The sequence below is a fragment of the Muntiacus reevesi genome, chromosome 16 (genome assembly GCF_963930625.1).
Source record: "Muntiacus reevesi chromosome 16, mMunRee1.1, whole genome shotgun sequence".
Classification (NCBI taxonomy): Eukaryota; Metazoa; Chordata; class Mammalia; order Artiodactyla; family Cervidae; genus Muntiacus; species Muntiacus reevesi.
In genome coordinates, this window is record NC_089264.1 from 56859052 (window position 1) to 56886713 (window position 27662).

Consider the following 27662-nt stretch of genomic DNA (forward strand, 5'->3'; position numbering starts at 1 on the left):
TAAATCACTTGTTTGATACGTTTGAATACTTTTGATATAATGTGGAGAGTAGTAGCCTCAAAAAATATTGGGTGTTTAGGACCTATGAAGGTGTTAGAATGCAGTGACTACTGCCAACTCCCCAGGGTTTTAGGGCCTGTTTACTTGTGAACGCACCCCCTTTGCTCTTTAGAAGCCCAGCTTGAATCCCTTTTGTTGGTAAGGACTGCACGTTCCCGCACCGCTAGAAAGGAGCCTTAAGAATGTGAACAGTGGAGGGGTGGGTCCTGAGGACTCCGTGGTTTGTAGGGATTGCTTCACAAGAGACAGACCACTGGCTTTACTGGTGTGAGTTCTTGCTCTTTACTGGTGTGACGTGAAAATGGCTAGACTTCAGAAGGTAAACACTGTAAGATTTCTTGTTTTTCTTTTCTAATGTACTTTCCCTAGTGCGTTTTATAGATTTATCAGTCCAGGCAAAGAGAGATTGTACAGGTCATTGTGACTGGGGATTTGTCACTTTTCTTTTCCACGCTGGGCAGCGATTTGGCAGAATCTGAATTGGCTTCCATTAGTCTTTGTTGACGGCTGGGAAATAAGTTAGGCTCTGACTGCATAGCAGGAAGTACTCGGGAGGGAATTAATTGGCACAGGTACTGATGATCACTAACTTCTTCTAAATGTGGAAACAAGTTTAATACTATCTTCAAAGCATTTGATTTAAAGTTCTCAGCCCTCCTGTCCTGAAGGGAATGGACAAAAAATAAATTCTCCCAACTGGGCCAGGAATTGTTCACATTTAGATTTTAATTCTGCCGTATCTCTAGCACTTTTTTGTAGATAAGTAATATAAAGAGGAAATAGATGTTTTAAGCCATATTAATAGTTTTTCTGTCTTATGTATTTTTCCATCTCATTACCTGTTGAAAGGCATTTCAATTTTGTAAAATGTGCTGTTGAATTAAGGGACTTGACTTCATGCTTTATCTAAGGTGAATGATTAAAAAATAACATTCAGTAGCACCGGAGCATTTCCAAAATCATTCTTCAAGATGAGATCATATTTGTCATACACGCGTTCCAAGTTCTTGTCTGGCTCATGGAACTGTATTTACAGCTGCAGGCTCTGGAGACAGAAGGGCCACATTCAGATTCTGTGTCTTCTGGTTCTTATCTGTATGATCTTACCCACTAAGTTCTTTCTAATCTGTCATCTGTAAACTGGAAATAATAGTTCAAACTTCATAGGGCCGTTGGAAGAATTAGATAGGATAAACAAAAAAAGAGAGAGGGAGAAGCATTTAGCTTAATATCTGGCCCAGAATAAGCACTATAATATAATCTAGGAGCTGCAGAACAGTTGAGTAGGAGTGGAAGTGTAAAGCAAGGTGCCAGGCAGGAATAAACCCTTCTCAAATGCTCTCCTTAAAAGAGGAGTGTGTATATTACAGAGACATAGCTTAAGCAGTGATTTTCAAGGACTTGTTAAAACACAGACCTCTGGGCTCTACACCTGCCATGTCTGATTCAGTGGGTCGGGCCTGGGGCCACAGTATTTGCATTTCTAACAAGTTCCCCAAGTCGAGGCTGATGCCACAGACAGAGGGATCATACTCTGGAAACCACTGGCTTGAAGTATGTGTTTAAATTGTGCACCAAGGACATCACTGGTAGATGTAAAAATAACAGTGATACTTGTTTGGAATGTATCAAGTTCTTTGTATCTTTCAGGAAGCAAAAGACCTCTAATCAATGTGTTCTTAAAAGACATGATTTGTCTTTAATCCGGGGGGAAGTTTAGGGCTCTGCCCAGATGTAAAAAGTCAGTGCACATTTAAGTGACTAGTCAGAGGCTGCACGTCAAGTCCAGGGTTGGGATCAGGAGTCTGGGAGCCACACCTAGTATTCTGTCCCCAGGACGATGATGTCACCACCATCACCACTGAGTCCTCTGTCTCTCGGCCAATCAGACAGGCTACCCCAGATTTACTGGAGGCACTAGTGATGCTCCACAGATTTCCCTCCAACATACACAGTGCGTAAATAATCTTTAAATACTCCAAAAGCATTCATAAAATGCATTTAAAGATGACAATTTTCTTTTCTCAACTGTCTCCCAACAGTAGAAAAATAGCTCAAATGGATGTTTCAGGGAAATATGTGCGCATTTTAAAAACTGATGTCTTTATTTGCATCAAGAATGATGACAGATGAGCCCAACACAAACGTTAAGGATGCAAATGCTTGCCTTCAGCTTCTGTCTGTTTGATGCTATCCCATTAGAGATACACGCATATACATCCTTTTGCTGCACACATATGTAACTGCCACCACAGACTTCCATAATACCCTTTATAAAGTGTGTAAAAATAATTGAACTCATCTCTGCTGTCTTTTATACTTTTTTCTAGTGCTCTCCAAAAGCAATGTCAGCTATGCATATTTTGCCCTTGCATAGTATATTCTCCCTCCATATTGAGATTCAGCATCTTAAGTGTCACCTTGAAGTATGAGCCCCTAAAATCCAAACCAAAACCAAGACAAACTATAGCATAAGCTTGCCCATCTCTTGACTTTTGTCCACATCTTTGGACTTTGTGTCTGTTTTATGATGATGCTTAGATTCTTAAATATAGGTACTTACAGAGAACATATGTAACAGGGGTCCCCGACTGGGGCCAGGCTGCAGAGCAGGCAGTGAGCAGCGGGCGAACAAGTGAAGCTTCGTGTGTGTTGACAGCGGCTCCGCATTGCCCACATTACTGCTTGAGCTCTGCCTCCTGTCAGATCAGCCGCAGCATTAGATCCTCATAGAAGCGCAAACCCTCCTGTGAACTGTCCATGTGAGGGACCTAGGCTGTGCACCCCTTATGAGAATCATCCTGAAACCATCCCCCCTGCCCACTGTGTGGAGAAATTGTCTTCCACAGAATCCGTCCCTGATGCCGGAAAGGCTGGGGTCTGCTGATACACAAAGGTGTACTTGAGATTCTTTCCCCCTCGGTCCTTGTGTTGACGACAGCCAGACCTCCGTTGGTGTTTGGGAGACGGCTCTGTTCAGGTCTCACCCCTGTTCTCACGGTTTTCTGTCTGTTCTGTTCTGCCGTCTCATCTAGAGTCGCCTGGCACTGCCGGCGTTCCGCTGAGAGTTCAGAACTCTTGGCGACGCTCCCGGTTTTTCTCCCGGTCAGGTAAAATGCATCCTGGGCAGCTCTGCTGCTTTTGTGCAAAAATCCGTGTTGTGGGCAACCAGCACTTTCTGTTTCCTTTCTTCATTTCTGATTCCAGAGGGGCGTGGAAAGCTTGTTTCGGGCACACAGTTAAGCAGAGTTAATTCTTTGATATCAGCACCAGTTAATGCCAAAATTGGGGGGACGTTCATGGAATTTTACTTTGATTTTGAAAATCCAAAGAAACAATATTTGCCTCTTTCTTTATGGTCCACTTCTGTTTCTAAAATAAAAATTAGAAGCGTTTAGCAGGACCTGGTCACGGTTCTCTTGTTAACTGTGTCTCCCTCTCTACCTCCTGGTGACGTCTGGCCTCTGTGTGGGCTCCTCCACGTCTGACAGTGGGGGCTGCCAGTCAAGCCGGAGTGTGAGGTGCATTAAAAGCAGCACTCGGAGGAATCGATTTTGCTTCCTGTAGTCTAGTACCTGGTGCTAATTGATGTGATCAATCATCTTATACCGGTCGTGACTTCTCTTGGTGATGGGTGCAAGCTGCTTCAGAGGCCTGCTTTATTGTGATTCTCTAGTGCTCTTGGCTTACCAAAAAAAAAAAAAGTTGGTTTGAAGCTGACATGGGAGCCACACTCCACTGAAGAGGATCAAAAAAGAAAGACAATTAGAAGGTTCTCACCTTGTGATCTTTTTTTCCTTTCTTTCTGTACAGTGGATTCTCCAAGTAGTGAAAAGTCACCTGTGACTACACCTGTAAGTAACTCCTGTTAAGAAATAAGATCATGCATTTAGTGGATTTTAATTTATAAGGTATTTAATTCACTTAGGATTCAATCCAAAATGGGCTTCAAACTTTTGATTGGAAAAGAATATTTGCATAAGTTGTGTGTAATGCTGTCAGTGGAATCACGAAGAAAGACATGGATTACCATTTTGCAAAGTTGAAAACAAAATGGTGAGTCAGGAAAGTAAAATCAAAACTAAAATCAAAAAGTAATACAATGTGTAACTTCTTGAGGCATTCAGAAATCATTTTTAAATTTTTTAATTAAAAATTATATTTTTCAAAATTGTTTTCTCAGTGGGACAGTACATTAACACAGTTTACTCCTGGCAGATAGGGCCCAGCCTGGAACCTGTCTGGGTGACCCAAGCTCTCTGAGTTACACTCCTCACAGTCTGTATCTTGAATAATATTAACTGTACGTTCAGTTTTCAATTTCTTATTTTGATGAAATGAAAAAAAGCATTTGCTAATTAAAATGTCAAGTCACATGACACTGTGAAAATTCCCGCCCCTGAGTTATGCCCGAACACTCTCTGTAGACCTGACTCTTCCCTGAGTGAGTGTTTCTGGTGCTGGGCCTGTCGCCCTCACTCACACTCTGAAATTCCCATCGAATCTGGAGCCTTCCTCTACGGGACAGTCGACTGTAGCATTTCTTGAGCGACCCAGGTGTCACCGCACAATCATTATTGTACCTTTGATTACAGACTTGCTAACCATATGACCCTGACGGTGCTATATATCTTTTCTGAAACTTGTCTTCCTTGGTCATACAATGAGATAGTCATACTTTCCTTTCAGGGTGTTATGAGCTTCATTTGAAATAATTACACACAAATCTCTAGCATAGTGCCTGATACATGAACGAATCCTTCCCAAGGGCTGATCCAAGAGGCCCACCATGGCCAAAACTAATTCGTCTCTGTGGGTAAATTGTCTCACCTTAGGAATTCCTAAGTGCAGGATGGAGAAGGGTCGCAGCACCCAGTATAACATAATTCACTGATTTCCATTTTAATGACACGGGAACAACACTGTCAAATTGTTCTTGTCCCCCCTGGGCAGGGGTGGAAAGAAGGGGTGTCCTAAAGAGATACATTCTTATTTCTAAGGTATGGAAAATAGAATAAGAAAGAGACAAGTTACTGACCTATGTAAGTGAATTCCCTGAAAATACTGACCTAAATTTGATGTTCTTTTGACTTTTTGTGGCCATCGCTGCCATTTGCTGGACCTACAGCATGAGTGTTGGTTGAGGCCCACATTTCACATATCTAAGTACATTAAAGCTATAAATGTTTATAATGTTAAAAACCAAGCCACACACATGGCCTGGCTCACATTCTCGGCCTGAAGATGCTTCGTGACCAGACCAGCCACTGTGCTCCTGGGTGCTAGCCTGATCGACTGTGGGCAGGGCAGGATGGCGGGTGGGCTGGCCCAGGCATCTTGGGCGGTCACTCGGCCCCTTGAAACCTTGGATGAGGTTGATTCTGTCCCGCTCCGCAGGCAGCCACAGAGGGTGAAGTCCGCTCGCCACCCTCCAGCCCTGACTCTTTCCCCTCCTCCCTAGCCCCTCACCCTCACCCGGCTCCTTCTCAGGATTCGGAGACAGTGCTATCCGGCTCCCAAAACCAGCCCGTCAGAACAGAGGGGAGTGCAGAAGCACGGTGGCTGGGGAGACGTCTTCTCCTCAGCACCCACTCTGGGTGAAAGGGAGGCCAGCCTTAGTACAGGCGTCTGTCCACTGTGGCTGACGTTAGGGACCAGTTATGGTTTTTCTTCCCCCTTCGGCTCTGAATCTCATTCATCTTCCATGGCCCAGGTGCCCACCGTGGTTTATGCATCCTGCTCCCATTATTTCCATTCACTCACTTGATTCCCCAAATCACACACTCTCTCTCTCTCACACACACACACAAAACCTGTTTAAAAGACCCAAACAAACTCCAACAGGAGCTCTGTATCAATCTAGAGGGGTGAGATCGGGCGGGAGATGGGGAGGGAGGTTCTGAAGGGAGGGAATATATGTATGCCTATGGCGGATTCATGTTAAGGAAGGTTTGACAGAAAGCAACAAAATTCTGTAAAGCAGTTATCCTTCAACAACAAAATAAAATAACATGGGGGTGGGAAAAGACCACGAAAAAAAAGTCTCTGTGTTTGCATGTTTCTCATGCAGGCCCTGGGCAGCCCTGCCGAGATAAGCACGCCTATTTCCTTGAACCCAGGATCAGTATGCAGAATGAGTAGCTTACTCTCAGGAGTGTGAATACATTTAAGAAATCGCTTTTAAGAGAAACGAAGCAAAAGCCTTCCCATGCCAGTGGCTAATTACTTTGTGTTTTCATTAGCTCCAAAATGGTTCAAAGAATCATACCAGCATTCTGGACGTAAACCGAAGAGGGATTAAGGCTAAAAAGTGGTTTCCATGTAGTCCAGTAGTTAAGTCTCCATGCTCCCAATGCAGAGGGTATGAGTTCAACCCCTAGTCAAGGAACTAAGATCCTGCGTGCCAAGTGGCAAAGCCAAGTGTTAAAAAAGGTAGTTTCTGCCAACAAAGAGTACCTTTAGATTTGGGAAGGCGTCTGCTTCTGCATGTCCATCTGAGTATCAGACCGGGAGCTAATTGTGTCCCTTGTCCCTGCCTGGCCTCGAGGACGTGGCTGAATTTTGATCATGGTTTTATTTTCTGAGCAGTTTAAGTTCTGGGCGTGGGACCCGGAAGAGGAGCGCAGGCGACAGGAAAAGTGGCAGCAGGAGCAGGAACGTTTGCTCCAGGTGGGTCTGCAGCTTTTCCCCTCTTTTAGGGATGCTCTCCTAATTTCTGTTGTGTTAAATAGTCGTCTAGCACAGGAGGTGCATGGACTCAGCTTCTTCGCAGAAGTTGTTGAGCTTAAGTTCATCCATTTTGTGCCCATGAGACAGAATGCCCAATGTCTAATTCCTCCCACCAGAGGTTACACAGATGAACACAAGGAAAAAAAGTTTCACTCGGAAAAAAATTCAGGTATTCATTAAGGGCCCACCGACCCATTCATCATCTCCTTAGCTGCCAGTCAAATTCCAGTCCAGCTAAGGGTGGGAAAAAACCAGAAAGCTATTTGATGGCATACATGTGAAATAACATTTGACCTGAGTCTTATACCTTAAGTAGAAGTACTTGCTCCATCTTTGAGCAAATGCTCCTAATTTTCAATTCTAGAAAAATTCTGGGAGTGAGCGTATCGTGCGCCTACTTGTTTGGGGCCAGGTTTGCGGAGCAGCGTGGCTTCAGAAAGGAACCGAGTAACCTCAGAAACTAGCCCAAGCTGAGAGCTCAGGGTGTGCCGGAGCTGGCATATTTGTGGGTGCTTGACGTGCTCTGTCTGGTTTAATCCTCATGAAACTTGCCCAAGTATGTCTTATTAGTCTGGGTTTGCAACTGAAGAAATTAAGGGTCAAAAAAAGGTCATCTTCCCAAGGCCACACCTCTAACAGATACTGAGCCTTGTTTCAAATCCGCAGCTGGATGACTCTGTTCTTTCCAATATATTCCCAATGGTGCTGACTTTCTGCCCATGTGTAGAAAGCAGTGCTTCATGCAAGTTTATTGTCCTTTTTTTTTTCCTTAGGTTTTTGTTCTTAGCCTTTCGGCTTAATTCCCAGGGGTGGGGAGCAAGGGTCAGCTCGATCACTGTAGTGTGGCTCTCGGTCTGCCCTTTTACTTTGACACTTTTTCAAAATATCATAGGAGTAAACTTTCAATGCCAAATGTTAGTGAGAACTGAAGTCAGCAAAGTCCCAGAGCGGTGGGGACTTTGAGGTCCACTGGGAGGCGTCAGACCAGCCCTGGGGGTCTGTGCGTCCCTTAGACATCAGGTGCCCACGTTTCCCGTGGCGACGCTGTGCCTGCTACACTCTGAAAGGTGCCGTGGTTTTCGGTGTGGATGGTAGGCTGGGGGCTAAGGTGTTTATGGGGAAGGAAGGGTGTGTGTGTGACAGACATCCCCCACCTTTCCCCTCTGAGTGAGGGAGACATGAGTCCATCCTCTTGGTGAGAGAGACATGACGTCGACTCCTAGAACCAAGAAACCTAAGGGTCTTTGCTTGGTTTTCAGGTTTTGTAAAGTTTGAAGGTCTGTGTCTTCTATTCTGAGGCTCCCTGGCGTCTCTCTCTAGAACTGTACAATATTAGGTTTTGATAAAATTTTGACCTGAAGTTAAAAGCCTGCCATGGGTTGACCAGCCATGGTTTTTGCCAGAGCATGCATACAAACATTAGTTTCCAGACCAGCCGTGGTTGTTGCCAGAGCATGAATACAAACTCTAGTTTCCATTAAGCCCTTTCGCTCCTAAGGTAGTGACACAGCAAGAAATGCCTGGAGGAATTCTCGGTGCCTTCCCTAGGGGACGGGAGGGCAGACTGTGTCAGCCCCAGAGAGAGTCCTGACAGCAGTCAGCCTGAAGTGTTGGCTGTGTGTGCTGCGACGCGCCGCAGCGAGTCCTGAGCCTCCGTCACGTCAGCGACGCCGTTCCCAAGGCGTCCAGGGGCGTCAGTTCGCATCTCCAGTCACGTTTTTAAAGCTCTCCAAAATTCAGAGTATTTTTGCTTTGTTCCCCAGAAGAGGTGACTAGTGTCATTTTTTCTGAAAACAGTCATAGCAGTTCTGATACGGACACCTTCTAGTGGGCTGCTTAAAAGCTATTCTTAATTCGGGATGACTTAAAGCCAGGAAGACTCCATTTTAGTAGAATGGCCACTCAACTAATTATCATCTCATCCACTTTGGACCTTTCTCCATCATCTGTATTGTAAACCTCCGAGATTTTAAAAAAAATCTTTTATTAAACTCTCTCAGCAGCAACATATTTCTATTAGTGGAATGGCAGAACTCATCTCTGAAGGGCCCAGTAAAAAGCAAACTATTGGTTTAGCCTGTCTCTTAAAATGCAAGTTAAGAAGATTTTAGTCTTTTCATCTGTCTTCTTTTCATGAGCAAATATCTACTCATGTATCTGAGAGGAACAATTCTGTGAAATACCCACAGGACTAAAGATTGTTTTCCTTTGGATTTTTATGTCCCTAATATGGTTAAGTACCACAAAATGGCATTCCTCTTTGGGTGCATGAATGGGTTAGGATTCAGAGCATTACAAGGAGAGAGTTTTGCAACACATTGTACATGATGGTTTACTGGGGGAAGGTCTCAGGGCTGTAAGTTCTGGTCAATTCACAACAATCTGTGGAAATTCCATAACAGGAGAGATACCAGAAGGAGCAGGACAAGCTGAAAGAAGAGTGGGAAAAGGCCCAAAAGGAAGTGGAAGAAGAAGAACGCAGATACTACGAGGAGGTAGGACGTTCCCTAGTGGGAATGTAACCCTGAAGCCTGAATGCCTCAAAATCGCTCAGAATTTTGTGTGTCCATTCTGCACGGCGTGTGGGGCTGTCTCTGATTCTCTTTACTCCCAGTGGCGCCCCACATCAGCCTTTTAAAAGAGTCCTGTAGGCTGTGAAAGACCACTGCCCGCCCAGATTTAGCTTGTGGTAAGGGTATGTTGAGTCACGGTCAAGGGAGGGAATAGAAGTATATCTCTTCTTTAGAGGTCAGATTTTTTATTTGTCTTACAAGACATGAAAGTATCAATGTGTTTATCTGTGTGTTTGTTAGGGAATTATTTGTGTGTTTGGCAGTAGGGAATTAATACTGATTTTGCAAGGATAATTTTGATATCAAAGCTAAGTGAATCCTTACTATTGCATTCACCATAATACTAAAGAGATTTGGAAGGGAGGAGAATTTGGTTTTGTTTGTTTAGCTTTTTTCGATGAACAAGCCAGACCATATTCAAGAATTTGAAGCTATACTTTATCTATGTTATCCAAAATTTATGGTGAATATTGTTGTGAATTTTATCTTCAACAATAATTTTTGTGGATAGTCCTCCCCCAGTAGCATTTCTAATTAGGCCTCTTGAATCATATGAACTAATTATCTTGCAAAGACTGTTTTTCTAAATTAAATGCTAATTTCTTAATCATTCCCCATAGAGAATGCTATCTGATTTTAAAAGACCTTTTTTTATGCACTGCTTGTTTGCACATAATTCTGATGTTTTCCCCTAAAGTCCTTTAATGACACTTTTCTCTTGACAAATAACTGTTTTCCTTTTTCTCCCTTTCATTAATTCCTGTCCTTCCCCAAGGAGCGGAAAATAATTGAGGACACTGTGGTTCCATTTACTATTTCTTCAAGTTCTGCAGACCAGCTCTCTACATCTTCCTCCGTGACAGAAGGCAGTGGGACAGTGGTGAGACCATAGATTAAAAGCAATTTGTGAAATAAGTAAACCAAAATAAAAATATAAAGCCACAAGGCCAAGTTTCCCACCAGTTTATACACAGGACTGCCATAGAATCATGTCAGCTACCACACGGCCACGGTACCCCGTGGATCCATCACTGCCACGGCCAAACCCTAGAGTCTATCCCTAAGAAGCAGCGCACGCATTACTGAGGCCCGCTCTGCCCGCACAGGCTGGCAACCAAAGCCCCTGCATGGTTGGCACGAGCCTGGTTAGCGAGGCCGTGTGTTGGAATGTCTTTCCCACTGCCCATCATTCACTCACTCAGCGGACGTCTGTTTTCTCTCTGCCAGACCATTCATCTCTTTGCCCTGGATGGTAGCAGCATGATGCCAGCAAAACCAACAATGTGCTCACACCAGCCTCCACAAAAGTTGCTTCTAAATAGCTCTTGAAATTCCACATGAGATATATATGTGTCTCCAAGGGCTGGAGAGAGTCCAGAAAAGCTGGTCTAACTCTATGTCCCCTAAATAAGGTCATGGAGGTAGTGGACAAATGTCATAGCAAGACCTGGCTTGTCCATAATCTACACTTTATGTTTTTGATGATATAAATAACAGAATACATTCATTTTACAATGAATATAATACCACTTGGGTATATGTCATATTTGTTGTTTCTATAGTCAATTAAGGTGTGCTGCAACACACTATATTTTTTTTAATTATCCAATTTTAACTTAATACATATTATGCAAAAGAAATTCACTACATTTGATATTGCCTGGTTATTCACCAAGCTCAGAATATTGCTTATCTTTGCTGTTGTATACAGAGATCATCACAAAAGCCAAATCTTTCATATCTCTTTCATATATTGCAATAATTATGAAACGTTGTGTAGACTTTAAAATAAGTTGTTTATAATCGTAATCAGAGGAATTCTACACTGTCCAACAACTAACTTTTCAATATGCACCAGCCGTTTGCACATACCAAACTTTGAATTTTTTATTTAAACTTTTAAAAACACTTTTAAAATTTAAAATTAAATTTTTTGTATAGTTTTCAAGGTTATACTCCATAATCTGCATTTTAAAATAACCCATGGATACTTGAAGCCACTTGTTCCTAAATGAGCAGTCCTATGACCTTGTTTTATTTTGGAAGATAGGTTTTCTAACCAAATCCCTTTTGTGATAACTTTTGAGAGATCCAGATTACATGTTCATTTCAAATTATTGGAAATCAGTTACCATTCAGTTGATTTGAACAACCATTCTTTACACTGTAGACAGTCTGATTGAAAACAGTTTCAAATATTCCATGGCCAGACATGAGTGTTGTCCGGTATGTTTAAAAATTATATTCAAGATTATCCTTGATTTCCCCATTAGAATAAGATGGACTTGGGAAACTGTTGCGAGGGAGAACAAGAGGCAAGACAGAAGAGACCAGTCCAGGAGGAAAACAGCGACTCCCTGCCGAAGACGAGGGGAGGTGACCCCCCGGAGGAGAAGGGCAGGTATGGGCCGGTCCAGGCAGTTCATCCGTGTGCGCGCGGTGGGGCTGTGCCCCTCCCTCCATCACTAGTGCAAACCACACTCAGCTTTGAAATTACTTCCCAATAATGCATTATCCATGTATCCTTGCCTGAACACATTCTAACAGCTCTGAAGTCCGTGTCGTTATGCTATTGAATTAAAATAGTCTAGCTTTTAAATAGGTAAAACCTTTTTTAAATAAGGAGAGACTGTAGATCACCCAGGAGGCTGGCTCTGCTACCAGCAAGTTCTTTGTGATATAAATGTTTGCCCCTGGGGCTCCAATATGTCAGATAGATAGTGACAAGTGTGCATGGATGTGTGTGCATAAACACTTGGGTACACGCTCATAGCATCCTAGAGGGACCCAGAGAAACAACAGGTTATCTGAGTATTATTTTCAAATCCTGACCAATTTGAAAGGTTGGTTGGGAGCTGAACTCTTCTGGTGGGACTTGCTCTGAGAATTCTGGGCTCATCAGCTAGAAGACTCGCTGAACTGTAGGATACTGGAGTGTGGGACCCATGTCTAGAGCCTGCAGAGTCCTTTAAACAGCACATCCATTTCAGTTAAAATTATTTACAGAGCGTTTCCAGTTTTGAAATTCACAAGTCGAGAATGTCTGAGGGATGCTGGTAAACATTTTACATGAATTATTGCTATTTCTCCAGACAGTCCGTGTTGTCACCAGAAACTTTGAAAAGATCTCCTCCATCTCTCCTTTCTTTGCCTTTGTTGTTATTTTTTTTAGTCACTAAGTCGTGTCCAACTTGCTACTAAAAGACCAGTGAATTATCATAGGCTGCCAAAGCCCCATATGGCCGAAATGCTTTCTACAATAAGCCCTCTCTTGTGGAAATCTGGGGGGTTATAGTTAGCTCTGTCATGCCTCAAAATTATTAGAATGAAGAGTTTTGTGGACAAGGAGGTAGAGAGAATGTCAGAAATGATGATTTGTTAAATTGACGGATAATGAAAATGCAAAGCGTTTGACAGGATTCTAAATCCATTTTAAATCTAGTTTAAAATAATATTTAGTTGGTCCCATTCTTTTCATTTTGTAATTGGTACTTCCTTGTCCTGAGGGATAAGATCAATCATTTCAGTTGCTTTTATCCCTGTTCTGAAATATATTTCTTTGTTTTAGCAGCCTAACTCAAGGGGTCTTGACTCATTCTGAGAACCCTGCATCAGAAAGCATCTCCCACCAGCTGGATACAGAAGCTGGGGCCCCCCACTATGGGGTGAACCCACAGCAAGCTCAGGGTAAGGATGGAGAAGGCCAGCTCCCACGTTTCAGTGGGCTTCCCAAGGGGGCAATAGTGATAAAGAACTTACCTACCAATGCGGGAGACTTAAGAAATGCGTGTTTGATCCCTGGGGGGGAATAGCCCTTGGAGAAGGGCATGGCAAGGCGCTCCAGTATTCTTGCCTGGAGAATCCCATGGACAGAGGAGCCTGGCGGGCTACAGTCCATGGGGTCTCAAAGAGTCAAACAACTGAAGCGATTAGCAAGCACATATGCGTGTTTCTATTATCGTAAGACCCCTTCCCCACCCCATCGTCCAGACAGATGTGGCCTCTGCTGGCTGCCATGCTAAACGGCACAGTGAATAAACTCCCACCACTGTGCCCCAGGAAGTCCCATGAGATCACTGTGAGACCTCAGCAGGCATTAGCACTTTAAAGAAAGGTGATTCCTAAGCACGGAGGTAGCCGCTTTCCCGAGCACTAACTGTATGTTCTTTCTTTGGCCTCAGATCCATCCCAGAATCAGCAGGTATCAAACCCACCGATGCACGTTTTAGAAGATGTGAAGCCAAAAACCCTTCCATTGGACAAAAGCATTAACCATCAGATTGAGTCTCCAAGTGAAAGGCGGAAGTGAGTAACGGAATAAGATGGTTGTGGAATTTTTCTTTTTAATTTTATTTTTTTTATTGAAGTTTAAATTACAGTGTCATGTTAGTTTCAAGTGTACAGTGAAGGGATTTAATTATATGGAATTTCTTGTCTTTTAAACTAAGAAGGGGGGAAAATGAAAAAGTGAGAGTTGGCAGGTGGTTTGCAGCATTTTTGTGCTTTCTCTCCATTCACTGTCATTGTCGAGGTAACAAATACTTATGAAGTTTGGGATGATCTTCCTGGCAAGTAAGTATTTACTCTGAATTTAGCAACTTAAAAGAGACAAAGTAATGTTTTTCACTGACAAATCTAAACATTGGAAAGAATTTTCTGGCATGTTGTATTACCGATTTATTTAAGCAAGTTTAACGATCTCAGGATGTTCTTTCAAGGAAAAAAAGGTTTTCCTCTCCTTACCATTCTCTTTCCTTAAATAACTACCCCCAGGCTTTAGTCTAATTTTGTAACAATTACATTTTTTACAATAAAAATAGTTCCCATCATTTTTGAAGCATGGCAATGTAACAGGCACTGTGTTGAAGGGCTTGCAGATATCTGTCTCCTCTTCTTTTTGTGTATTAGCTCACGGAACTCGCCCAATTACATTATTGAGTTATTGTTCCCATTTTACAGATAAGGAAACTGAGGCTCAGGGAAATTAGATAACTTACCCAAAGTACTTCTCGTTATTTCATTATGTCATATTTGACCTACAGTTTCCTTGTAATCAGTTTTAAAAAGATAATATACATTATACTTTAACCAGTCATTCTACCAGGAGCCAGACCACCTGGATTCAAAATTTTGACTCTTGTCACTTGCCGGCATAAAACTTTGAGCAAGACACCTAATCTTTCTCTGCCCCAGTTTCCTCATGTATAAACTGGGAATAGTAGAAGCGCCTACCTCATAGGGTTCTGTGCCTGGAAGATGGTAAGTACCACACATTGTCGGCAATGATGTTGATAACGATAGTGATGGTGATGAGGATGATAATTTGTCTTATAAGTTCACCTTTTTATCTGATTTTTCTTAACACTTTTTTCTCAACACAGTTTTAAACCATTTCCCCCTTTTCTCTTATGTCTATCTAATTTCATTCCTCTGTGTCTAGATGACATATGCAGCATTAACAGAAGGTAAAATCACGTAGGAGTCATTATTGTTATTGATTATTGTGATTTTCAACCTTTTTTCAAGGCAGTGGTTCTTATACTTTAGGATATTCCATGAAAAACTGATATTTTGAAGAAGACAAGCTCTGTCTAGGGAGGGAGGCTTGGGGTGGGGGAGGTCAGGGGCTCAAGAAGTTATTCTGAAAGCAGTTACAAGACAGATGGCCTCACGCCCTGTTGAAATCTTTGCTGGCATTTCTCTTTCCCTCATTCTTTTCTGTATCCTATTCCTTTCTTTACAAGTGAAATTAACTTTTAAAAGCAAAAGCCCAGAACTGACAGCTTGATCACAGGCAGGGCTCACGTGTAACCAGCCGAACCTCTGAAACCATTGAGGGAGCTTCTGGCTGGGAACCATTCTGCCTTGGATATGCACATTACATAGTGGTTATTGGTTGTTTTGAACATCACCCCTGATCTCGTGGGCCTGTGATGAATTTCTGAATAAGGGAGGAAGCCACCTCACTGAAAAATATTTCCTTTAAACACCGCTCTTTATTTCTGGGATCTCTTGAAGAGCTTTTCCTATAGCCTCACTTACCTCTCCCTTCCATCCCATTCATAGTTTTTATATCTAGCTCAGCGTGCAACTTTAACTAGCAAAGAACCTGGCAAAAATAAAGAGTAGAAAATTGTTTTGTCTTTTCTGTTCAACAATGCCAGCCTGGTTTTGATATGATACCAGTTCAGCCAGTGTCTGAACAAGCCTGCTAGATGGAATTATTTTTTTGCTCTTTGTTTAAAAATTACCAGCAGGATGTGCAATGGTCTTTTACGTGGTTGTCAAGGAAGAGGGCTTTTTTTTTTCTTCTAAAATGTCTTTTCTTGTGGGACTGGGCTCCTGTTTACTTACGATGTTTGGCTCCTTTCCCGTGTTACAGGAAAAGCCCTCGAGAGAACTTCCAGGCTGGGCGCTTGTCCCCCTGCTCCCCCACCCCTCCTGGCCAGTCACCAAACAGGTACAAGAGGTCAGCAAGCCTTTCTGAGGCTGCTCTGTTTTGGCTGGAGCCTGCCGCGCGCCATCACCACCGAACGCGTGCTTGCCGGGGCCCGTGTGGATTTGTCCACCGTGTCTCTTCCTACACACTCGCAGAGGCAGGACAAAGGAACACACGCCATCCGCCTGCAGGGGTTATCAGCCCTCGGCCGAGAGAGCCAAGCGCGCGGCGCTGGCACGACTGCGGCCATCGGCTTTACTTACCTTCTGTGGAACCCGCAGTCTGATAAGAAAGCCCACCAGGCTCCTAAGCCGGCGCCTTTCCCCCCACGGAGGCTCGGTCCCTCCAGGCGGGATCCGCTGGGGGCTCGTGGAGCGGTCCAGGCAGGCGCTGAGAAACGAAACTTCATCTTCCCTCTTTCTCTCCTCCAGCTCTCCAGTGATTGCTTCTGGACATTAGTTGGGCCCCATGATATTCTTAAAAGCTGCCTGAGCTCCCCTTCCCTGGAGAAACAAATTGCTAAGTACTGCAGGGTTTTCTCTGATTCAGAGATTTCATTTAACTGCGGGAGAAGGGGGAAATCCTAATACACAGAGTTCTGTGAAGGGCAGCTCTTCCTTTTTTCCCTCTTGTCCTCCTTCCTGTTTCTTCTCTCCCTGTGTATAAGGTTAGCTTCCAAACGACACTGCGTGTTTTAAAGTTTCTTACGTAATTCCAAGAGTTTTCCTCACAGTCGGCATCATTGCAATCTGACCTTCGTTGTGGGAAAGCTGGCTAGGGCACAGCCGTCCTGTCTAAGCCAATGCAGTGGAAACCCAGTGTGAGTTCTTCACACCAGATCACAGAACTTGGTGTCAGGGCAGAGCTTTGATCCTATATCTGCCGGGTACCTGTTAGACTGGATCCCGATTTCCTCTTTACTTTTAAGCAACAACAGACAAATTTTAATAAATAAAAAGGAATGCCCTAGTGGGCCGATGAAGCAATTACAGAAAAACTTAACGCAACTAAAACCTTAGTAAAACTGAACTTGATTGTCTTTGAGGATTTAAGAAAACATGTGATAAATACACTGAATCATTTCAAGGCATTTGATCACTGTGCTTGAACAGACTACAGCACAAACTTTTTATAACAAATAATTCAATTAGCCTCCAACTAATAAAAATAAATGGGAAAAAAAACAAATAATTCATGCATACAGAGTTCCACAGAGTGCCACAGCAGAGGCTTACTGTATTTGATCTATCAATTATCACCATCTTATAGCTAATGCTTAATTCCTGCTCATTATCATTCCAGTATTCGTCCTTTCATTCATGATATCAGTGTTTTAAAAACCCATTCTTTTTTTTTGCATGAGGCTCCATATTCGTGAGGCTCCATGTTCCATTTCATTTTTTCGTGAGGCTCCAGATTCTAAGCAGCGCATCTTACTATGCCGTGTGTTTTGCACCCTAGGTCTGTGAGTGGGAAGAAGCTGTGCTCTTCGTGCGGGCTTCCCCTGGGCAAAGGCGCTGCTATGATCATTGAGACCCTCAGCCTGTATTTTCACATCCAGTGCTTTAAGGTACGTATTCGTCACGCCCCTCCGAGTCGAGGCTCGTCATGTGTTTTGGCCTCGTTCTGTGCTTAGTAAGTACCTCCTGGAAGTCCTAACAGCCTTTGTGTGCGAGGCCCCCCAGCGCTAGGCTGTACAGAAATTGGCATGGAGTCCATCTTTGAGGATAAAATTCTTCTATCACGCATCCCTCTGGGATGTCAGGTTAGAGGAAGCCAGTCGTATGCGTGCCACGTGTCTTTGTAAAACTGTTTTTTTGTTTCTAAAGAGTGTATGCTCTAGCAGGAAGCTAAGCAAGCCACCCAGGAGGACAGTGATACTTCTGAATCTTTAAAGGCAGGGCAGATTTATTTGGGATGTAACGTCTTTGCTTCTTCTTAGACTCTTGTGACCCAACTCAGAGGTTTTTGGTCTTTGACCTTGATGGGGGATTTCCCTCAATTAAGTGGTTGCAGCTAGTTGCTAAATTGTAGATCTCCACGTGAGTGTGTCTGCAATCACAGATGGAGTATTACTCCCTCTAAGAGCTGCCCCGCTCAGCGCACTGAGTCAAGCTGCCTTTGTTACAGGTCCCTATAGAAACTTTCATGCTCCTTATGCTCACGATCGGACTGTTTAATTATCATCTCTTCTCATAAACTACAAGCTCCATAAGGGCAGGTACCGTGTCTGTCTAGCTCATCATTATTTCCTCTGTATACCTAGAGGAGATGGTATCAGTAAATATTTCTAGAGGATTGAATTAATGAATAACTGAAAATGAGGAGGCTTAAATCTAGTCCAGATCTCCTGCCAATTAGCAGGTGAGCTCACCACTTATGCTTGCCTGATTTATTTTTTAAAAATTTACAAGTCAGACTATATCAGCATCTCCTTTCATCACCCTTGGGCATGTTTCAAATAATATATCATTTTCGAAGCTACACCCTCTAGCTCTGGAAAAGAATAATTTATTTTCCTTCATCATGCGGACCTGTTTTCTTCTGTCCTCAGGTTTTATCCTGTTTCTTGTTGGTACCCCCCTCGGCTATAAAGTAAACTTGCACAGATTTAAAATAACGCTCACTTTACCTGTACACTAAGAGAAAGTGAATGAAGCCATTCTGAAATTATTAGCTTAATTATGTCAGTAATCACTGGAAAGCAAAACTTATCATGAACAAAACACAGTATGGATACTTAAGACTCAATTATCAATATTATTGTTGTAAAATTAACATAAATAATGTATATCCTAAATTACCTTGGAGTATTGTGAGGCTCATAGTATATACTTTTAAGAATTTCATGGTCATATCAAGATAATATGTTCTAACACCACAGTTTATTCTCAGAAACTTAACCAGAACTCGAAATAATCAAGGTGACAAAGAGTTTTTGCAGATTCTCAATGGACAGGGGACTTGTCTTCTTAGCTGTAAAGGCCTTTATTTTCTCTAACCGTTCACTTCCAAGAGCTGACTTGAAGCCTTAAGGTGCGTCACCATATGGGTTTATCCCTACCCTTGTGTGTAGGTGTAGCTCGTAATATAATTTGAATGGAGCCCTCTCTGTGCCCCGGGTGACCTTAGAGTCCGGGGCCCTTTGTTCGCTCCTGGGCTCGGTCACGATCTGCCTGCACGTGGCTGGCATGAAGCACGCCCCGCTGCCACCGTCGCTGGTCCAGCCAGTACCGGGCACCCCGCAGTCTCCTGTACTCAGCCTAAGCTGGTATCATTGCCTCTAACATGGAAACTTAAGATGGGGGTGCTGTTCCTCAGTAATTGTAGTTAGGTGTTAATAGAACTTCCCAACAACTCTGAAAAGCCTCATTCAGAGACAAGCTTCGATATATAATTTGTTGGGCATGTGTTTACTTAGAACCACTAAGATTTAATCTGTTTAAGACAGTCTTCCATCTTGAGAATCAGCTTTGGGATTCAACCTGATAACCACTCACCAACTTCACAACCTTGGACAAGTCACCCCTTGTCCTGAGCTTTCTGAACCATGGTCCTTCTCTGTAAAATGTTAGGACCTGGGATAAAATGCTAAAAGTATATCGTTTCTGGAAGTCAGCTTGCAGAGCAGCCTCTCGTACATAGTAGACACTCAACAAGTCTGGAGGTTAGAGAGTGATCACTGCGCTCCTCTTGTGAACAGTAACCGAGCATTGTAAGGAAACAGTTCCTTATGTGCCCTATAACTTCTGTTGTTTCTGCCCTGCAGTGTGGAATTTGTAAAGGACAGCTTGGAGACGCAGTGAGTGGGACGGACGTGAGGATCCGAAATGGTCTTCTAAACTGTAATGACTGCTACATGCGACCCAGAAGTAAGTCTTGGGGGAAAATGCCTTGAGATGTACGGGTGCAAGCACATGCCTTTCCTGGACCAGTTTAGGAATTCAACTATTTCTCCTGTCAGTTGGTGCTCCTACACTTAAAGAAAGATTTATTAGCAATGGTAAAGAATCTGTCTGCAATGAGGGCGACCTGGGTTCAGTCCCTGGGTTGGAAAGATCCCCTGGAGGAGGGCATGGCAGCCCACTCCAGTACTCTTGCCTGGAGAATCCCCACAGACAGAGGAGCCTGGCGGGCTACAGTCCATGGGGTCACAAAGAGCTGGACGTGACTGAGTGACGCAGGTAAAAGAAACGCTAATGAAGTGACCCCTTATTTACTGTTTCTTTCTCACTTGAACGACTGCTGCAATGTGGGCAAATTCTTTTTAACTAGAAAGGCATTGATACACTAGCAGGTGAAAATGTAGACCGAGTTTGAGACATCGGCTGAGCTGAGCATGGAGATTCCAGTGAGATTCAGGGTGATGTCAGGCCTGTAAAGCCCTACTCATTTGGTGAGGGGTCTCGTTAGGAGGCCAGCAGCATGTGGAGGGTATCTCACACGTGAAGAGTCGCCCTGCACTGTTCATCAAATCAGGCACCCGCTCCTCAATGCCTGCATTCAGGGGTTTCATGGCCTAATGCGGGCTTGCTCCCAACGAAACTGAAAATTCTCTGAGAGACAGAACGGTGTGTTTTACTCTCTGTGAATCCCCACTCTCCTCCAAAACGCCGCAGTACGCACTAATCAGCGCTGAACCAGTGAGTGCTGCCTCGAAGCTGCCTCGAGCCGCCTGCTCTCCCATCTGATGCCTAGGCCTCCTGACGTGGACAGGTCATGTATTGATAAACTTGGGGGGCCACGAGGGGGTGCTGTTGCCCAGCCACTGTTTAGAAAATATGAACCTGGCCGGTGGCTAGCCTCTGAATCTGTCCTCGGTCTCCATCATAAATACAGTCTTTATGGTGGATAGGGCTTCTCTGCTGACTCGGTTGCTAAAGACTCAGTCTGCAATGCAGGAGGCCGGGGTTCAGTCCCTGGGTCAGCAAGATCCCCTGGAGAAGGAAGTGGCAACCCACCCCAGTGTGCTTAGCTGGAAAATCCCCTGGACACAGGACCTGGCGGGCTCCAGCCCGTGGGGCCGCGAGAGTCGGAAATGACAGAGCACACACACTCAAAAGCAGGTGTGTGTGTATAATATATAATTATATTTTATTTAAACTATACTTGTATTTGTTTGTTTTGTTTTTGTACATTAAAAAGGAAAACTAAACCCTTTTGTCCCAGGATTCAAAGTAATATTTTTTCTGTTATTGACACAAACTGGCGTTTTCCTGCAACCTCACTGACCTGTTGTGTGTGAGCCAGGGGACCAGAAGAGGGCGCTGTTAGGCTGAAGGATGGTTCAGCCAGATTTGAACGTGCTGTAAATCTGAATTTCTTTCATCATTTAAAGGGATTGAAGAATACCAGTAGAGAACAAACCCGAACCCACCTCTGGATAACAGTGACCTGTTTTCATCCAGATTTTTATTTTAATTGAGAAGCTGGGTGTTTCATTGTCATTTCTTTCGGAAATTAGCTTTTAGGATCTAGGCCAGCAATTTTTCTCTTGTGGATACAAATATAAAGGATGTTAAGTGCTTTTGATTCCAAATCTAAAGACAAGAACCATGGGGTTCCTGCCACTGTCCTGTAAGATGAAAAACAGGTAATTGGAAGTAGATTAAAGATACTATTTTTTCTTTAATATTTTTGATGCACTATTTCACTAGATATTTTTTAGAATACAAATGTACTAAGTAAGACCAAACCAAAAGGTTCATTATCTCTTTGCCTAGAGAACCAGTATCTATATTCAAAAGAAGAAATAAATAGAAGGTATAAATGATAAAAGTTTAGCGGAAAATGTATTGTTTAGAAAGATAAAAACTGAAAAATGAAAAAAATCTTCAGTCAACCACATAATCACTTTCTAATAACTTCTTGGGGACAGGGGCAGAATGTGTGTTTGAACATATACATGTGTGTGCACGCACACAGATGCACATGTGTGTGACACATCTCCCTGTGTTGGTTTTCATTTCACAAAGGTAAGGGCACAGCCACAGCGGTACTTACTTTTTGTTGCTGCTGTTTTTAACTTAATGATGAAAGTGAAAGTGCTGGCCGCTCGCTCGTGTCTGACTTTGCAACTCCATGGACTGTAGCCCACTAGTCTCCTCTGTCCATGGGATTCTCCAGGCCAGAATACTGGAGTGGGTTGCCATGCCCTCCTCCAGGGCATCTTCCCAACCCAGGGACTGAACCCAGGCCTCCCACATTGCAGGCGGATTCTTTACCATCTAAACCACCAGGGAAGACAACTTAGTTATATATCTTGGCAATTTTTTCATATAGCGTGTTCTTTCCCCTCATTCTTTTTAAGGCTCTTTTATAGCTGTGTACAATCCTACTGTATGGACTTACCATAACTTAAAACTAACGCGCTATGAAGGAGTGCTCCTGTTAATTCCAGTTTTTTAATACTATTTTTTTTAAATGCTCCAGTGAACAGCCTTTTATGTATGTCTTGATGAACCTTTGAAAGCATTTCCACAGGGTAGATTCTGAGCAGTGGAAAGTGAAGTCGCTCAGTCGTGTCCGACTCTTTGAGACCCCATGGACTGTATGTAGCCTACCAGGCTCCTCCGTCCATGGAATTTTCCAGGCAAGAGTACTGGAGTGGGTTGCCATTTCCTTCTCCAGGGGATCTTCCCGACCCAGGGATCAAACCCAGGTCTGTCATATTGCAGGCAGACGGTTTACTGTCTGAGCCACAAGGGAAGTGGAACTGCTGAGTTAAAAGGCACATGCCATTTAAATCTTCAGGCAATTTGCCTAATTATATTCCCCGAAAGAGCACACTCTATCCAATGTATATGAGAGCCTCTTTCTTTCCCTATGCCTTTGTCAGCTCTGGATATCATCAAACTTTTAAAGTTTCCACTCTGCTAGGCCGGGGGGATACAACCTCTTTGCTTGGATCTGTAGTCTTTAACTAGCTATAAGTGAGTTTAAGCATCTTTTCATTTGTTTGTCCACCATTTATACTTCTTTTTCTATTAAAATCTTTTATATTTCTCTCTCATTTTCCCGTTATTCTATTGTCAGTTGCTTTTTATAAGTTTTTTGTAAATTGAGGAAATTTTCCCTTTATTTTATATTTGCTACTTTGGGCAGTTATCATTGGTCTTTCCACTTTGTGATTTTTTTTTCATAGAATAAATTTTCAGTTTAGGTAACATAGTTACCTAAACTTAAGTTAGTTAAACATAGCTCTCGTTTTTCCTTTTTGGATTCTGGGTTTTGTGTTCTACTTAGAAAAGCCCTGACTACTCCAAGACTATAAATAAATTTAGCTGCAATTTCTCCTAGAATTTTTTTAATTTTCTTTTTTGGCATATAAACATCTGATAATCAGAAATGTATGTGGGGGTAAGAAATAAGATAGATACCAGACTTATTTTGTTTTCCAGTTACCCAATTGTGTGACTATAACTTACTGAAAAATCCAATTTTTTCTTATGAATCTGAAATGCAACTTTCTCCTAAACTAAGTTCCCATATATATTTTGGGTCTATTTCTGGATATTTTATCATGTTTTATTAACCTATTTATTCTCTAGTATCAGTTTTAATTAATATAGCTTCATATTATGCTTCAGTACTGAAAGAGAGACTGGCCACCTTCTCTCCAATTATTTTTTCCAAGTTTTCCTAACTCTCACATTTATTTTTCCAGATAATTAATATCATTTTAGATTAAACTTTAATCAGGTCAACAAATGGCAGGGAGAATGACCACCACATCTGACAGTACTGCTCATCTCTTTCTTGGTGTCATAAGGAAAAACTCTACCTTCAGAGTGAATAGGGGGAGAGGCTAATAGTTGGTTAGAGAAGTATAAATGCACCTGAATTGATCGAATATACCCCAGATGCAGTAAAAGAGTCAGAATTGGGAAAATGGCTAAAAATCATTTTTTTCTTTTTTTACTTGATTTTGATCTGAAGTTAAGAAGGGAGATGGATAGATGTGAGAGGTGGTTTACATCAAAGGCATTCTTAGTGAAATGAAATAACTTCATTGTGTGGAATAATAAAACCTGAATATATAATCCTATTTTCTTCAAGTAACTGGTCACATTTAAATGAAATTTTTCTTTTGGAGGGGGAAAAACAGCATAACAGCATATTAAAATGCCATTCCTAAAAGTAATGTAAACAGATTGTAAGTTCATATGTAAATGGGAAGAGGAGTGCAAAGCAAATTACCTGTCACGAATCAAGCCGTCACATGGGTTAACTGGCGCCATCTGTGCTTGGGTGTTGGATGACCATGTCTTTGTGTCTGTTTGATCGTTCACTTGTGTGAAATGCATTTAACGCAAAATCCCGGGGGTCTTTTCCAATGTTGCAGTTGCCTCATCATAACTCTAATGCCTAAAATGAAGGAGAAACTTCGTGAAGGTTTCAGCAGGAAATATGGAGCCCAAACCATCCTTCCTAGATAGAGTTGCCAGATAAAATACAAGATGCCCAGTTACATGTTTTTGAGTTTCAGCCAAACAATGAATTTTTAGTATGTGTATGTCCCAAATATCTCTTGCTCAGGATTTAGCACAAGTATATCCGAAATATCCCATGGGATATATACTAAAAACTTTATTTATTGTTTATCTAAAATTCAAATTTTATGGGGTGTTCTATATTTTATTTGCTAAATCTAACACTCTTGTTTCTAGATCATATGTCAGATTCCTCCTGTTGCAATGTGTTTATTCTTAGAGAAATCACAAGCTAAGGAAACTGACAGAACAGAAATTATTTTCTTGCTTATTTGCCACAGAAAACAAGGAAGAAAGCTTGGTGGAGGTCATTTGGTTTAGGGCGAAATCCAGAGGACTTCAGCCAAACTTGACAGGGCATATGAACCACCTGGGCTTCTTGTTCAGTTCAGGGATACTGCTCAAGAGTCTGCCTTTCTAACAAGCTCCAGGTGATGCCAATATGGGCCAGTCCCTGGACCACCCTCCAAGTGGTATTGTGGGACAGATTTCTTCTCCCTGGAAGGAAGAGATGTGGGCAGTGGCCATCACTAGTTTCGGAAGTGTTTGAACATCTAAATCCAGAATGGCTGGCTACTGTAACCACATGTTGCTCTGTTTCCTCCACGCCAGGTGCTGGCCAGCCCACAACGTTGTGACGTGGTCTTCAAGCTTCCAGCTCACTCACCATTTCCTTCCCGGGGTGTCCCCCGGCCGTTGTTTAACGAAGCCCCGAGTCCAGGGGCTCCACAGCGTTCATCTGGTTTCTGAAAGGCTACTTTAAAAGATGGTATCTGTTCTTCTGTAGCGCAGTGTTCATGGTCTTCCTGGTTTCCTTTTTTTTTTTTTTTTTTGGCATTTGCACAGTATATACAAAAGAATATTGAATTGTAATGATCCTGAATAGTTCAAAAAGAAGAGGTCTTAGTGTGGTCAAACAGGCTTATGGTTTAAAATATGTTATTCTCTTTTTTGGGAGTTAATGAGATAAATGATGCAATAAACCTGTTTGGTTTTTTTTTTTTTAGCATTTCTAGGAATTAAACATTTTATGTTTACAGAATTGAGCTGCAGAGAATGCAGGACATGCCAATTTGAGACACGTGGTCTTCTGAGTCAGGAGCATACAATTAATGCATTTCAGAAACTAAAAATCACACCATCTAGCTCTGAGCTATAACTTGTTTTTACTGCAAAGTCACTAGGCTGATATCATAAACTGTAATCTTGAAACATTTGTGTTACTTACCTTTTGAGGTGGAAGTCATACCAATAAATTATTGTACCGTTAGTATTAGATTCTGTGTCCTTTGGGAATTCTGCCATTGATATAGGCTGAACCGTCAAATAGAGAGAACCCTTGTAATATTGGCTAGGTTTACACTCTGGGGCATTGCCCAAGGGTAGGAAGAAATCAGAGGGACATAATTCAGTCATTATTTCCAAAGTTGCTACCAAAATCCGTGAAGAAGTTTAATCTTCCAAAGAGTGGTGGGTCAGTGATCGCCGAGAGGGCTTCGTTGCTTGCTTCTCTTCCTGCTCTAGATTCAATAAAAGGCTCCGTGTGGGACATATGGAAGCTGTCATCGAGATCAGTCCATCATTAGGTGTGACCCCTGCTCACCCTTGCCTGCAAGTTCTCCTTGGGGGCTGAAGCCCGGGTGGCTAAGGAGAAGCACTGAGTCCATCCAGACAGAATCCAGTGACGTACAATGTGAGAAGCCACTCGTGTGTGATCAGCAAGAACCTTCCACTCACATTGTCCTGCCCACCCACTGGACACCTACGTGCTCTCCCTCACGCCATCCATCACCCACTCTCCTGACTTCTGGAATTCCAGAACCAAGAATTCTGAACCTTGCTCATGGAGAAGTTTAGCAAGGAACTCTTGTGGAGGGCTGGTTTATTTTTCGCCCTGTGTGATGAGTTTCATCTGGCCAAGAAAGGAATCAAGTTATTAAGAAGTATCCCATGTTAGATCTCCAGGCTGTTTTCCTGAAGACTGGTGAAAGGGGGACTATTTATTCTGCCTTAAAATGATGGCAAATAAGTGAAGATGACAGATGACATTTTGTGAATGAAGACTCTGGATATACTCCTAGTAGGTTAAGGTAGTCATAAAAGACCAAGTAGATGTTTTTCTGTTACGTAAGCAATAACTTTTCTTTCTGTGTCTTACTGAGTATGGCTAGCAGTTATTTATTTACTTGCTAGACGGTTCTCTGCATGCGGGTTCCATGTAAGTGCAGAAATTTCCTCAGCCACTGGAGATGGTTTGGCCATTTTGCTATTTGGACGAGCTGTTGTTAGATTGAAATTTACACATCATTTCATTAAAAATTGTGCCTTAGAAAATGCAAAGCTGTTGCACATAGTGATGAATTATGGATACAGTACATTGAAGAGAGATGAAGTCACTTCCAAGTTCTCAAGACTTCTCATGGAGGTGTTGGCTGCTTTACAGGGGAAGAAATTTAAAAAAAAAAAGAAAGAGAGGAATTGAAAACATTTTGAAAATGTACAGATTAAGTCCAATATTTTGATTAACCACCTGCATGTTTTATTAAGTATTTTGATAATATGGATGTTTGCACTTTGCATGATATTAGAAGAGTACTTTACCACCAATAATGCACAAAACATGTACAATAGAATCATTCATAACCGATTTTTATAGAATACTTTTTACATGTGGAACTCCATCCGTTATGTAAGGATTATATGAATATTGCACATTCTCTTCTGGTTTCACAAACCCATTTATACATATTTCTTAGTGAGACTCATTGTACATGTATTGAAGCTAGAATCAAGTCAAGAAAAATAAAGCCCCATTCTCCAACTGCGAAATGTGCTTTTCCATAATGAACAATAGTCACCAGCACAGAATAATCTCCAACATTTTCTAAATTCTCATTGCCAACTGTTTCTATTTATATTTGATTTATATTTCATTTGGAGTCTGTTACATGGCAGCTCGGGCAGACTAGATCTTGTTTTTTCCAGTGCAGCATAATGAGTATGATCTATTTCTTTTCAAATAATCTTTGAGATCCCAGGAAAAAAAAAATGCTGTGCTCCGTTGAGCTACAAAGTAAATGTGTTTGTTTAAAAAACAGATGAGGCAAGTGAGTGATTTATTGTTCCTGAGGAAATATATCTTTTTTTTCTTATACTTCAAAAGCTAGTCTCTTCTTTCTTAAGGAAAAAAAAAATGGGTAACTCTGTTTTTCACTTGCAAACTTTCATGACATGTGTTCATTCTTTCTGTGTAGTGTTATTAATGCAATACATACTATAGTTATCTATACACAGTGTAAGACTTAACAAGCTGAAATGATCCACCTCATATGTGAGTCCGTCCAAAAGATGTTACTATTCTGGGTGGGC

At 42.3% G+C, this 27662-nt stretch overlaps 1 protein-coding gene across 11 annotated transcripts in view; it reads left to right on the top strand.

The window, feature by feature from the left end:
• The window catches only part of LIMCH1 (LIM and calponin homology domains 1), a 341102-nt gene extending 315533 nt beyond the window's left edge, over positions 1-25569 (top strand). For 5 of the 11 annotated variants that reach the window (XM_065907148.1, XM_065907152.1, XM_065907153.1 and 2 more), the window contains 10 exons: positions 3874-3914; positions 6649-6729; positions 9192-9284; positions 10138-10242; positions 11636-11763; positions 12934-13049; positions 13544-13667; positions 17263-17371; positions 19571-19673; positions 24906-25569. In XM_065907148.1, the coding sequence (XP_065763220.1) occupies positions 3874-3914; positions 6649-6729; positions 9192-9284; positions 10138-10242; positions 11636-11763; positions 12934-13049; positions 13544-13667; positions 17263-17371; positions 19571-19673; positions 24906-24931 (926 nt within the window). In that variant the 3' untranslated portion in view covers positions 24932-25569. Of the gene's footprint in view, positions 1-3095; positions 3171-3873; positions 3915-6648; positions 6730-9191; positions 9285-10137; positions 10243-11635; positions 11764-12930; positions 13050-13543; positions 13668-17262; positions 17372-19570; positions 19674-24905 lie in introns of all 11 variants that reach the window. The other 6 variants (XM_065907146.1, XM_065907150.1, XM_065907151.1 and 3 more) reach the window with 5 other exon arrangements.
• The last annotated feature ends 2093 nt before the right edge of the window (positions 25570-27662 follow it).